This window comes from Henckelia pumila, chromosome 3, assembly GCF_033568475.1.
Source record: "Henckelia pumila isolate YLH828 chromosome 3, ASM3356847v2, whole genome shotgun sequence".
Classification (NCBI taxonomy): domain Eukaryota; kingdom Viridiplantae; phylum Streptophyta; class Magnoliopsida; order Lamiales; family Gesneriaceae; genus Henckelia; species Henckelia pumila.
In genome coordinates, this window is record NC_133122.1 from 45,486,619 (window position 1) to 45,497,980 (window position 11,362).

At 32.9% G+C, this 11,362-nt stretch overlaps 2 protein-coding genes across 2 annotated transcripts; both read right to left on the reverse strand.

Annotated features, from left to right (window-relative positions):
- Positions 1–721: 721 nt before the first annotated feature.
- On the reverse strand, positions 722–1,538 carry LOC140888632 (uncharacterized). Its single transcript, XM_073296331.1, has 3 exons — positions 1,469–1,538; positions 842–1,153; positions 722–738 (listed from the first exon to the last, which is right to left on the reverse strand). Exons 1-3 carry the CDS (start codon positions 1,536–1,538, stop codon positions 722–724), a joined length of 399 nt encoding a protein of 132 aa, XP_073152432.1.
- A 1,090-nt stretch (positions 1,539–2,628) lies between these two features.
- LOC140892221 (histone H3.2) lies at positions 2,629–3,307 on the reverse strand. Its single transcript, XM_073301038.1, has one exon. It carries the CDS (start codon positions 3,215–3,217, stop codon positions 2,807–2,809), a length of 411 nt encoding a protein of 136 aa, XP_073157139.1. The 5' UTR covers positions 3,218–3,307; the 3' UTR covers positions 2,629–2,806.
- Positions 3,308–11,362: the final 8,055 nt, after the last annotated feature.

The window sequence follows — 11,362 nt, forward strand, 5'->3', positions numbered from 1 at the left end:
TAGAATATGTTTTTAAAAATATTTTATTCAAATAATCTATTAGAGATTAATTATTATATGTTAAGAAGCAGTATTTAAGGCAAACTATTTTTATCAAAAATTGTTGCTTGTTATTTGTCAAGCTTACTTTTGTCTTTATTTTACAAAACAGTTTATTAAATATTAAAAAAATTTCTGAATTTTGTTATAATTTGCAGTGAACCTCTCCCAAAATTATTTATCTTTTCGTTGATGGTCGTAGTTTATCTAATATCAAAAAAAAATTTAAGTTCGAGAAAATGTATGACTGAATTGAAACAAACCCTTGCAAAAACTGATTGTTTTCGGAAAACAAACAAAATCAATCATAATTTCGCATTAAAATTAAGCATTCTTCGTGTCACTAGAAATTTTAAAAGTTTCTCCGTACAAACGATTTCAAAAATTAACTTCAGTCTATCGAATCAATTTAAATTGTGTTTCGAGAACACATTCTAAGACTTTTCGAACGTTAATAGAATTGACGAATGCATAAAAATCTCAAATTCAATTTATGATCGTTGCAATTGCAATATATTAAACTGGAATCACCAAAAAGACTGTAAAAATTAGAAAACATAAGCAGCAAATATCAGACTACCACAATTCCATAAGAAACTAATATGATAATAAAGAGTGGCCAAAGAACTTCATAAAGCCACACGCTTATTCAGGCACTTCTTCTCCCCGCGCTTTAACCTTCTCATTTTGCAATTTCACCTGCACAACGAAACATTGAAATCAGCACAGATTACTCGCACTACCACTTATAAAAGATAGAGGTGGAGTGGGGGGTATCAAGTAAATTATAGTATATATATACATGGTTCAAAGTTTGCAATGCACTTCTCAGGCAGCTGCTTGGCGAGTTCACGGTCGACACCCGAAATCGGGGGACCATTCACAAGAATGCACAAGCAAGGCTGACCAAGTGCCTTGACTGAAGCACAACAAGCTTCATTTGGTGGAACAGGGCTGAATGGATTCACTGCTCCCCTGCAAGGAATGAGCTGAATGAGAGCCGAGAAAAACGTGCCACCACATGGATGCGCCTTGCTCTCTTGAACTTGGCATGTTATCAGCATTACAAGCATCAAAAAGGGGAGAGCTTTGGAGATAGAAGTGCTCATTTTGGCTGGTTTTTGGAATGGGGTGTTGATGAAAGGTGTTAAGTTTTCTTGGTGTGGAAATTGGATGTGGGCAGTGTTTGGATTTTATAGAGTGTTGATTTATAATGGCTGCGTGTTTGGTGTTTCTTATCTAACTCCATGTTATAGTTGATTCATGCTTCTAGTGAGCACATTGTTTGGTTGAGAGCTATGGCATTGAGTTGATTTCCTAATTTTGGATTGTTTTAGTTATCGATCACCTCTCAGTTTTCGACGAAAATACTAGTCTGTGTTGCTCATCCAATGCTCATCCAACGTCCAGTTTTAAACAGATTTCATACTACACTTAGTTATTGAAATAACTTTCATTCCAATAGATGTATAGTATCGGACCATGTTATTTCTTGGCATTTCTCCCTAAACCATTGTCGTTAAAGATAAAATTTCCTACTAAACCAACCACGGGGGACAAAACATAGTGAGAATAGTCTTAAGAACGACTATATTTTTAAGGAAATACATGATTCATGCTTTATGTCAAGTGTCAAGATTACTGGTAACCTAAATAACAAAAGCGTCAACGAATTCGAAAGGCTAATCAGATTATTCGAGATATACAAGTAACATGGCGCTTAAAATGCAATATCAAGTACTTGAATCCAGATTTGCACCATGAGCATAGAACAGTTAGTCAAACAAGAGTTTGACACCCTTTAGGTTATGTTTGAATTGAAATATTTCATGGCTTTGGAACTTAGAAGAATGGAATGGCTCTAATTATTGAGGAATGAAATGCAATATTTGTATAACTAAACCCAGAAGGTAAAACGCGTAATGAAGGTTGGAATCAATGGATCGTTAGATAAATTCACATGAAGAGCAATGGCTCTGAGAATACAATAATCCCAACCCTCAATTGGACATTCAACCCTGGTTGGATGTTAGTATATTTCCCCTTGTACAATAACACGGTCTGTAATTTGGGTAACAGAAGCAAAATGCTGAATTCTGAAACCATAGACATTGTGATCACCAATTGATCCAGTCCAAAGAACTGGTAGTCTTGTAGCCTACAATTTGAGATTTTTTTCAACTCGGGAATCCAATCCAAACCTCAGTTTTAAAGTTGAGTTTTTTTACAAAGTCATCGGTTTAATTCAGATGGAGGATTTGATATAGCAATTTTTTCATGTTATTGCCTTATATCATTTTACTGGTGTTCCGTTAGCGTCGATTGCCCATTTCATTTTGCCAAAAAGGGAAGAAAGAATTATATTACAAACTCTGCGCTTGTTTCTAATCCCAATGAAAGGCAATAAGATGTTTCTTGGCTGCACGAAATTATATCATACACAGACAAATCCTCCAGCTAAAGTACAGAGCAGCAACCACAAATTCAATTCAAATTTTCATCACAGCAGAAGAAATATCATTAACAATTTGACTTGGAAGGTAATGGATTCACAAATCAGAAGCAAGATAATAAAGAATTCAAAGAAAATAAACAAGAAACAGATCATTTATAACCAAATACCATTCAAATTTCATTACATAGGAAATTCATTGTACCAAAAACCAGAGGTTTTCAAGCTAAAAGCTAATATCCTAATATCACACCAACTGAGAACAAACATCGTAAGCCCAAAACGAAACAGGACACCAGAACGGAAATACTCGTTCTAAGCACGTTCACCCCTGATTCTTCTCGCAAGCTGGATATCCTTAGGCATTATAGTAACCCTCTTGGCATGAATGGCACAGAGGTTAGTGTCCTCGAACAGACCGACCAGATACGCTTCCGCGGCCTCCTGAAGCGCGGCCACGGCGGAGCTCTGGAACCTCAGATCAGTCTTGAAATCCTGCGCAATTTCACGAACAAGCCTCTGGAAGGGAAGCTTTCGAATCAGAAGCTCGGTGGATTTCTGGTACTTACGGATCTCACGCAGAGCCACAGTTCCGGGGCGGAAACGGTGGGGCTTCTTGACTCCGCCGGTGGCAGGGGCGGACTTCCTAGCGGCCTTGGTGGCGAGCTGCTTCCTCGGAGCCTTGCCCCCTGTGGACTTGCGAGCAGTCTGCTTGGTACGAGCCATTTCAAAGATCGAAACAGGAAGAGAAAAACCCAAAAATATCGGAGAGATTTCTTGCAAAGAAGATGAGTGATTGAGAGATGGAGTGGATCGATGCTTATAAAGAAGGTGAACGAGCGGGAGTGGTGAAAATTTTTGGTGGGTGTTTGAATTTGGGGGACTGAGTAGAGGACGGTGGGCCGTTGATTAGGATTTGATCTGACGGTTGGAATTGGAAGAGATGACGCACTTGGGTTCTTGATCCGCGTGATTGATCTCATATCGAATGATACTTTGCCACATAGGATAGAGAGAGGCTCTTCGTGGATTGTGCTTTGATTCAGGTTCTTTAACCTTTTTTATGTATAAATTGTTTTAAGTGACTTAATTAATGCATATTATACATATTATATTATAACAAAAACTTTATAAACCTTGTGTAAGTATACATGACTCGGATAATTTAATAAAATATGATTTATTGATGTTTTTTTTTTCTTTTGAATTAAATTCGTGTAAATTTTATCTTTACTTTATCATTTATATATAATCCAAAAATTATAGTTCTATGTTCTTCGAACTTTAACAAAAATTGTGAATATTTTTTATTTAGAGGTATTTGTATTCAAATTTGACAGTAAATTTTATTTGATTAGATTATAAATTTATTATTATTTTATTATTTAAAATAATGAACGTCGGTAACTTATTTTTCTGATATTTTTTATTTTTATATTATATTAATTCATAATTTTTATATTAATTCAAAATTGCGATACAAAAAACAGTGAAACACGGTAAATTTTATATATATAAAATAAATTTTCAGTGAATGAAAAAATATTGTCTAAATATTTGAATGAGTTTTTTTTATTAAGTTTAGCCAATCTAATAGCTAAAGATTTTTGGGATTTTTATGAAAAATTTAATGTTATCTTTGGAGGTATATTCAAAAAATGCATCTAATTATATATATTTTTACTTGGACGTGTGGTCCAATAAGAAAGTTAGGCTAACATTCCATCTCGTTATTCTTTGGTCGTGTGCATTGGGCGAGGAAGCTCATGCGATGAAGCGGGCTCTCACCCATTTCAATCATCGCCCCTTCAAGTTCAAGGGGCGAGAATGTTACACGAGGGATGGCTCTCGTGCAATGTTGCAGATGAGCTCCGTGTAGATTCTTTCCGCGTGGTGAAGTTTGTCTCCAACATTTCTTTTTTTAATTTTTTTTAACCTTATCATATTCAATCTAGCTGTTAATTTTTTTAAAAATAATAATAATATATTTTTAAAAAACTATAAAAGAGTGAATGAGATTATTTGGTTGTTATGGATCAATGGTCAAAATCATTTTAGCCTTCAGAATTTTTTAAAAAAAATTTAAAAATTGCATAGAAATCTCCAATGGCTAGTAACGGTTATATTATTCAATTTCCTATAAATTCGCTTCATTTTAGCTTCAAAAATTAAAATTTATTCCACTTTCATTCTAAAATACGGTCCAATTTCTTTAAAAAAATTAACAAATTTCAAGCGCAATTTGTTTCTTGTGGCATACAAGAGTTCTTCTTCTTCATCGACATCATTGGATGATGAAATCCTTGATCCCACAATGATTGATCAATTTTTATTCACGACAAGACTATAATCAAGCTATCGATTTTTTGAGCACGTCGTTTTTTCCATCAAATGTGAGAGTTAAAGCCGAAAATGTGGCTAAAAAGGGAAACAAAAAGATCGAGAACGTTTTGTCGGGGCTGAGAAATTGTATAAAGATTACTTGCCGATAGTCTTGTCTACAGCGAGAAAGAGTTTTCATGGCGATTTCGACCGAGGAAATCTTTTTTTTTTAGAATTGTTGAAGTTTTACAAACAAATGTGCTTTAATTTGTTCAACGGATGGACGCAACCGATATGCTTTGGTTGTCATCACTTCAGAATGTTACGGTTGTAGTTCGACTGCTTTCATATGATGTATCGAGTGATATCATTGACGAATACTTGAGAATAGGTTTATCAACAACGTTGGAATGTTTTGAAAATATTTTGCAGAGTGATGTATGATATATTTTTCTGAGCAATATTTGAGGCAACCAACATGTGAAGATGTTGTTCGACTAACTGCTGAAAATACTCAAAAGGGATTTCCCAATATGATCGGAAACATTGATTGTATGCAATGGGCTTGGAAAAACTGTCCAACAGCTTGGGCATGACAATATTAAATTTGACAACAAAAAGAACCTTCAATCATACTGCAAGCAGTTGCATCGAAAGATTCATGGATTTTACATGCATACTTCGGCGTACCAGGATGCAATAACGACATCAATTAATGTGCTGGAGAGATTCAATTTGTTTTAAAAACTTGCAAAGGGTGAAGCCCTTCCGGTACGATTTGAGGTGAACGGCAACGAGTGCATCATGGGGTATTATCTTGGCGATGATATTTATCCATCTTGGGCTACTTTTTTCAAAACCATCTCTCGATCTCTCTCACAAAAGCATGTGATTTTTGCAAGATATCAAGAGGGCGTGAAAAAATATATTGAGCGAATATTTGGTGTACTCCAAGCACGTTGGCACATTGTGAGAGGTCCATCTCGCATGTGAGATCAAGTTGATTTAGATTATATAATGAAGACTTGCATCATTCTCTGTAACACGACTGTGGAGGACGAAAGAGATGATATAACCGAAGATCGTGATTTTCCTGCTTTAGATGATGAATATGTGTCATCGGATGTTTTCGAGAGATTCTACCATAGAGTTTAAAGTCTTTTTGGAATGATGTGTCGGCATTCGGGACAAATATTTTCATAGTAGAATTTAAAATGATTTGATCGAACATATCTAGAGTTTACATGAGGACGCATAAATTAATTATGTATTTTTTTGTTAATTATGTGTGTTTTTATATTCATGTGTGTTATATTTTTATTTTTAATTTTTAAAATTATGTGTAAGCTTTTAAATTTTAATTTTGTGTAATATTAAAAATTTTCAATCATATGTAATTTTATTTTATGTTTAATTATCCATGTATTTAATTAAATCAAAAACTAATATTTCAACATAAAAAATTAATATTTTAACATCATCTAGATCTGCTTCATTATCTCACCATCGCAGAACCATGAAACAAAGTTATCATTGCTAACATTAGTATGCAATGAAGTTATCAATTTCATGACAGTAACATTATCGCATAATTGAACATGCTCTTGTGATCATATGATGACATAATTACGGTATAGTATTTAAGTAGCACGAGATATTTCCTTATTTTTATAAACTTTTTTCATAAATTTTGGAATTTGAATATTGACAATAAATTAACTATACTCGGAAAAAGTACATTATAACATATTTATATATTTTTTTCCATGAGCATCCTTATAGTGAATACAAATGACATTTGATTATTGAAATTAAATTATTAACTTTCGATTCCATGGCAAATTTTTTTTTATTAAACTATACATAACGTGATAATTTTATTAAAGAATTTCATAATTATAATTTTATACTTAATTTTATTTTAAGATAATAGATTGCAAAATAAAGAGAATAATATATGATATATTAAGTTTTTTTTATTAATCATATCACAAAATATTACTTTTTCATTTTTTGAAACAAATTTTATAGAATTTTTTTTAAAAAACTTTTGTTTGGGAATGTTCTCATATTAAAAAATTAAATTATTTATTTTATTGGACTAAATTTTATTATAATTTAATATTATAATTGGTTGTGTAAATTATATATAAACATTAACACAATCAATTCCAAAACTCCAACTTTCAAAGTTCAAACAAACTGAAATTTGTCTCTTTGCGTTTGGTTCCAAGTTGTAATTATTTTTACCTAAATCAATTGAAAACGGAAAACAATAATTAAAGAGTGAAATAAAAATTTGTACAAATAATAATAAAATGTTTTTGAAAGAGGGGAGAGATGTTTAGGAATATGATTTGAATTTTGAATGTGGAGAGATAGAGAAGAGGTGAAAGATATAGAAATGTTATTTGAAATATAGACGAGAGATGTTTATAAATATGATTTGAATGTGAAGAGATAGAGATGAAAAAATAATTATTAGAAGTTCATCCAAAATCATTGGCTTAATAAATCAAAGAGAAACCACGTTATCTTATTATTGTATTTTATGCTTTAATATTCGTATTCGAAAGACTTTCATAAAGTCATTAAAAGTCTAAATAATACTATATGTTTTTTAAAATTTTATTTAAAAATCATTTTGGATACCACTAATTTTTCACATAATTTATAATAATTTAAATTGAATACATCTTAAATTTTAAAAAAGTAATCATACTTTTTTAAAATCATTAATTTCTCACGTTGAATATACCTCTTACCTCGTTTTGTGGGCTACACTGAGCTTGGATTCCACCCTAGTACCATAGACGACGGGCTACAAAGTCCATATTAAAGTTCTAGCAAGATGGATAAACTAATTGTACCGTACTTAATGCCCATTAAATTTTGCAATATCTTTCTCTTATGGGTTGAAACATAGTTCCCACTAATTAGTTGGTTTTTTTTTTTAAAGCTGCATTTACTTGCCTTGATAAATGAAGGATAACATAGATAATATCAACTAATCATATGTTTACTTGCAAAATTGAGAAATTGTATAAATCTTTAGGCCCGTTAATGATATGATTGTGAGATGATTTTTAGTCCTAAATTTTTAATGAGATTATAAATATTATGGAGTGAGAGAATAAAAAAAATCAATTATGACCTTCCTTTTTATCTTTCATCTTCTTCCCTTCTTTGCAGAACATATGATTATTATGATAGCTTAAGGGTGAAATTGTAATTTGTTCTTAAGTATAATTCAATCCCAAAATTAATCCATCCAACTAAACATATTATTATTTATCCATAACCACTCTCTATCCTATCAAATTATATTAATAATCATACTTTAATCTATCCTTGCTCAATCCATCATTCAAAGTAAACGTAGCCTAAGGGATCAAAATAGGGTCAACGAAATGATATGTAATTTTTTAAATAAAAAAACAAAATGATTTGTAATTTTTAGACAATAATGATGAGATGTAACCTTCTTTATGGCTGATGCATTAAGATGGATCTTTGAATCGTATAGATGTGTAAGGTATAACTACGGGTGGGTGTTTGTGGTCGGATTTCGGGTATCCGATCCGACCCGATCGGGTTTTAATCGATCAGGTTTTAACTGATCGGGTCAGATAATTTGAACGTAGGGTTGGTGTCGGTAGTTTTTTTGCTACTCGATGTACATTTCAACTTTTTTGATAAATATATACATATAGTATGAACTATGCAATGTGAAGCTCATAGACGGAGGGCCCTGATAAGTGTAAGTCATGAGCTCGTAGTTTATTGATTCTTCTCTCTTTCAATTCCCGATTAGAATAGCGGCTAGGGTTTCACTTTCTTCCCCACCCCACGGCCACGAGCGGCGAGCCACTGCTTGACTCTTATACTTGTTTGTCGGTCGGATTGGGCTCGACTCTCAACTTGGTCCAGCATTATCGACTCTCGACTCTCAACTCTCGAGCACTTGGCCTTTCAGCTCTCGCGATGAAGATTGAAGAATCATCGGCACTCGGCCAACTAGTACTTGTGCGGGTGTCTACAGTAAATACTAAATTTATCAACAAGTTGAGAAATCAAATCGTATCCTAAACTATAAGAATTACAAATTAATCAGATGTAACTCCCGCATGTCAAAACTTGAAGAACACGAAAATCGTCGATCAACACTATGCACTAAGTGTTGTCTCCGATGTCTTCAACACCAACGGCAACACGGGAAAAGCAGCGACGATCTGCTACAAAACTTGCTTCAGAAATCTTTGAATTCTTGGACGTGATTATTCTTTGAGTGCTTTGTGAATTATTGTCTGAAGTACTTGGTTTGTTTGTGCGCATTAATTCTTTTATAAACAGGAATCCAAGCTTGGAAAGAATTATTTGTAGAGTCCTATACAAATAAGAAAACAAGTGTTTATTAGGAATATGATTCTTTTGATTATATCTTATTAATATATAATAACAATGATACACGATATTTCCTTATCAAGATAATAATCAATCTAGGTAAATATTTATCACATAGATTTTCGATAATAACATAGAAATATTTAACATATCATATCATATCTTTGTCTAGAAGGCAAAATTCGAATGATCAATCTTTTCACGCTTAGGCAAAGATTATCAAGGAATTAATATTTCTTTCAATGAGCTTTGTTGTTGTAAGGCCCGAGATTAATTACTATTAATCCGAATTTATTTAATTTTAATCCGAGTATATTTAATTTGGAAATATTTAGAGTTTCGATTTAAATTATAATATTCTTAAATTATTTAGGATTGAAATTAAATTAAAAAGAGAGTTGATGACTAAATTGTAATTTTTGAAGCACGAGGGACTAAATTGCAATTATTCTATAACATATCCGATTTTTATTATTTTAGTCGGATTGATACGTGTTCATGCCTTAAGAATTCAGAATAGCATGAACATAGCCGAGGGAATTTTCATTTTCCTTTGAAATTGTGATCTTCAAATCCTTGTAACTTTTGCTCCGGTTATCCGATTTTGGTTTCGTAAATTGTTCTGGAATCCTTACAACGAGGGATTCGATCTCGTGTAATTTTTGTGTTGTTTTATATGGATTTCGAAATCAGTAGTTGCCAGATATCAGATTCTGAGTTCTTGATCATGTTTATCGACGTATATACAATTTTATATTCGAAATCGGATCGAAGAGTTTATCATATTTGTTCTTAATCTTGAATTCAGTTATGATTTGAAGTTTATAGCTAATGTTAGGATGATTTGGATGATGATTTATTGAGCTAGATGCACGTATGAATGGTTTTGAAGATAAAAATGATTTCGGTATTTCGTCGGTTACCGATTTTCAATCGCTACGCCGTTGAATTGAGTTTTTAGACTGTTTTGATGGTCTATATCTGATCTGAAGCCTTTATATAGATGTTATGAATGTTATAGCATTTTTATTCTTCAGTTTCAGTTGAGTTTGGAAGGCCAACGAATCAAGACGTCGACTTTGTACCGAAGAAGTTTGATTGAGGTTTGAAATGAGTTTGATTGATGATCTTATGATGTTTTTGACTCGATTTTGATACGATAGATTGGAATGAAGTTTGATATATGTATTTTGATTGTATCTTTTAGATTTGAAGAGTTCAAAATCGAGATAAACGAAGGTATAATGACGACATCGAGAGTTAGGAATTTTGAAACTCAAAAACGACTATTCTTGAGTTGTTCCGCCAAAAACCACATACTTGTTTATGTTTTTGATTTGATTGTGATGTTGTCGATCCATCTCAGGTAGTGGATCTTTGAATTTGAGTCAATATGAGATTATATTGAATTGATTCTAAGCCAAGGTTGCTGTTAACCTTATTTGCGAGTCGTTTACAAACTCGTTAGATGGATATCCATGCCAAGATCGTTTACGAATCTTGATGGCAATGAAGTGATATGAATCAATTCTTATTGAAGCGTTATTTACTCTATTTGATTGAGTCGAGTTTTAAATAGAGTCAATGTGATTTATTTAACGCTTTCTATATGTTGGTTATACTGAGAATTGTTTCTCACCGGAGTTTATCCGGCTGTTGTCTTGTTTTGTATGTGTGCATGACAACAGAGAGGGCAGGAGCTGATCAACGACGTCATTGACAGTTGGGAGAGAGTCTAGCATGTGAGGACTCGGGTTGTAAATGAAGTCTTGAGATCTAGAAGCATTAAACATTAGATCTTGTTGGTTTTGGAATGCATGTATGAAACTTAAGATAGTTTATGTCTTTTATCGTTATTTAGAGACTTGTTCGATGTACCAAATGCATGTATAGATGCTTGAGACCTTGTTTATGTTTATATGCATGATTTGGAACTTATATATCATGTTTTGAGTTGATCTTGCATGAATTATGGGATTGGAATTCAGCTTTGATAGCAAATCAGTCATGCAGATTTTATAGGCAGAGAGGCCGCTCGATCGGCAAGATTTGACCGATCGAGCGAGGCCTGCATTTCTTGAGCAAAAACTTTATTTTTCTTGCTCGCTCGATCGATAAGATTTGATCGATCGAGCGAGGCCAAAT

Coding starts and splice junctions, on each gene's coding strand:
- LOC140888632 (XM_073296331.1), bottom strand. CDS start 1,538: ATGCCAAGAAATAACATGGTCCGATACTATACATCTATTGGAATGAAA. Junction 1,154..1,468: donor TATTTCAATAACTAAGTGTA/GTATGAAATCTG, acceptor TCCAAAAACCAG/CCAAAATGAGCACTTCTATC.
- LOC140892221 (XM_073301038.1), bottom strand. CDS start 3,217: ATGGCTCGTACCAAGCAGACTGCTCGCAAGTCCACAGGGGGCAAGGCT.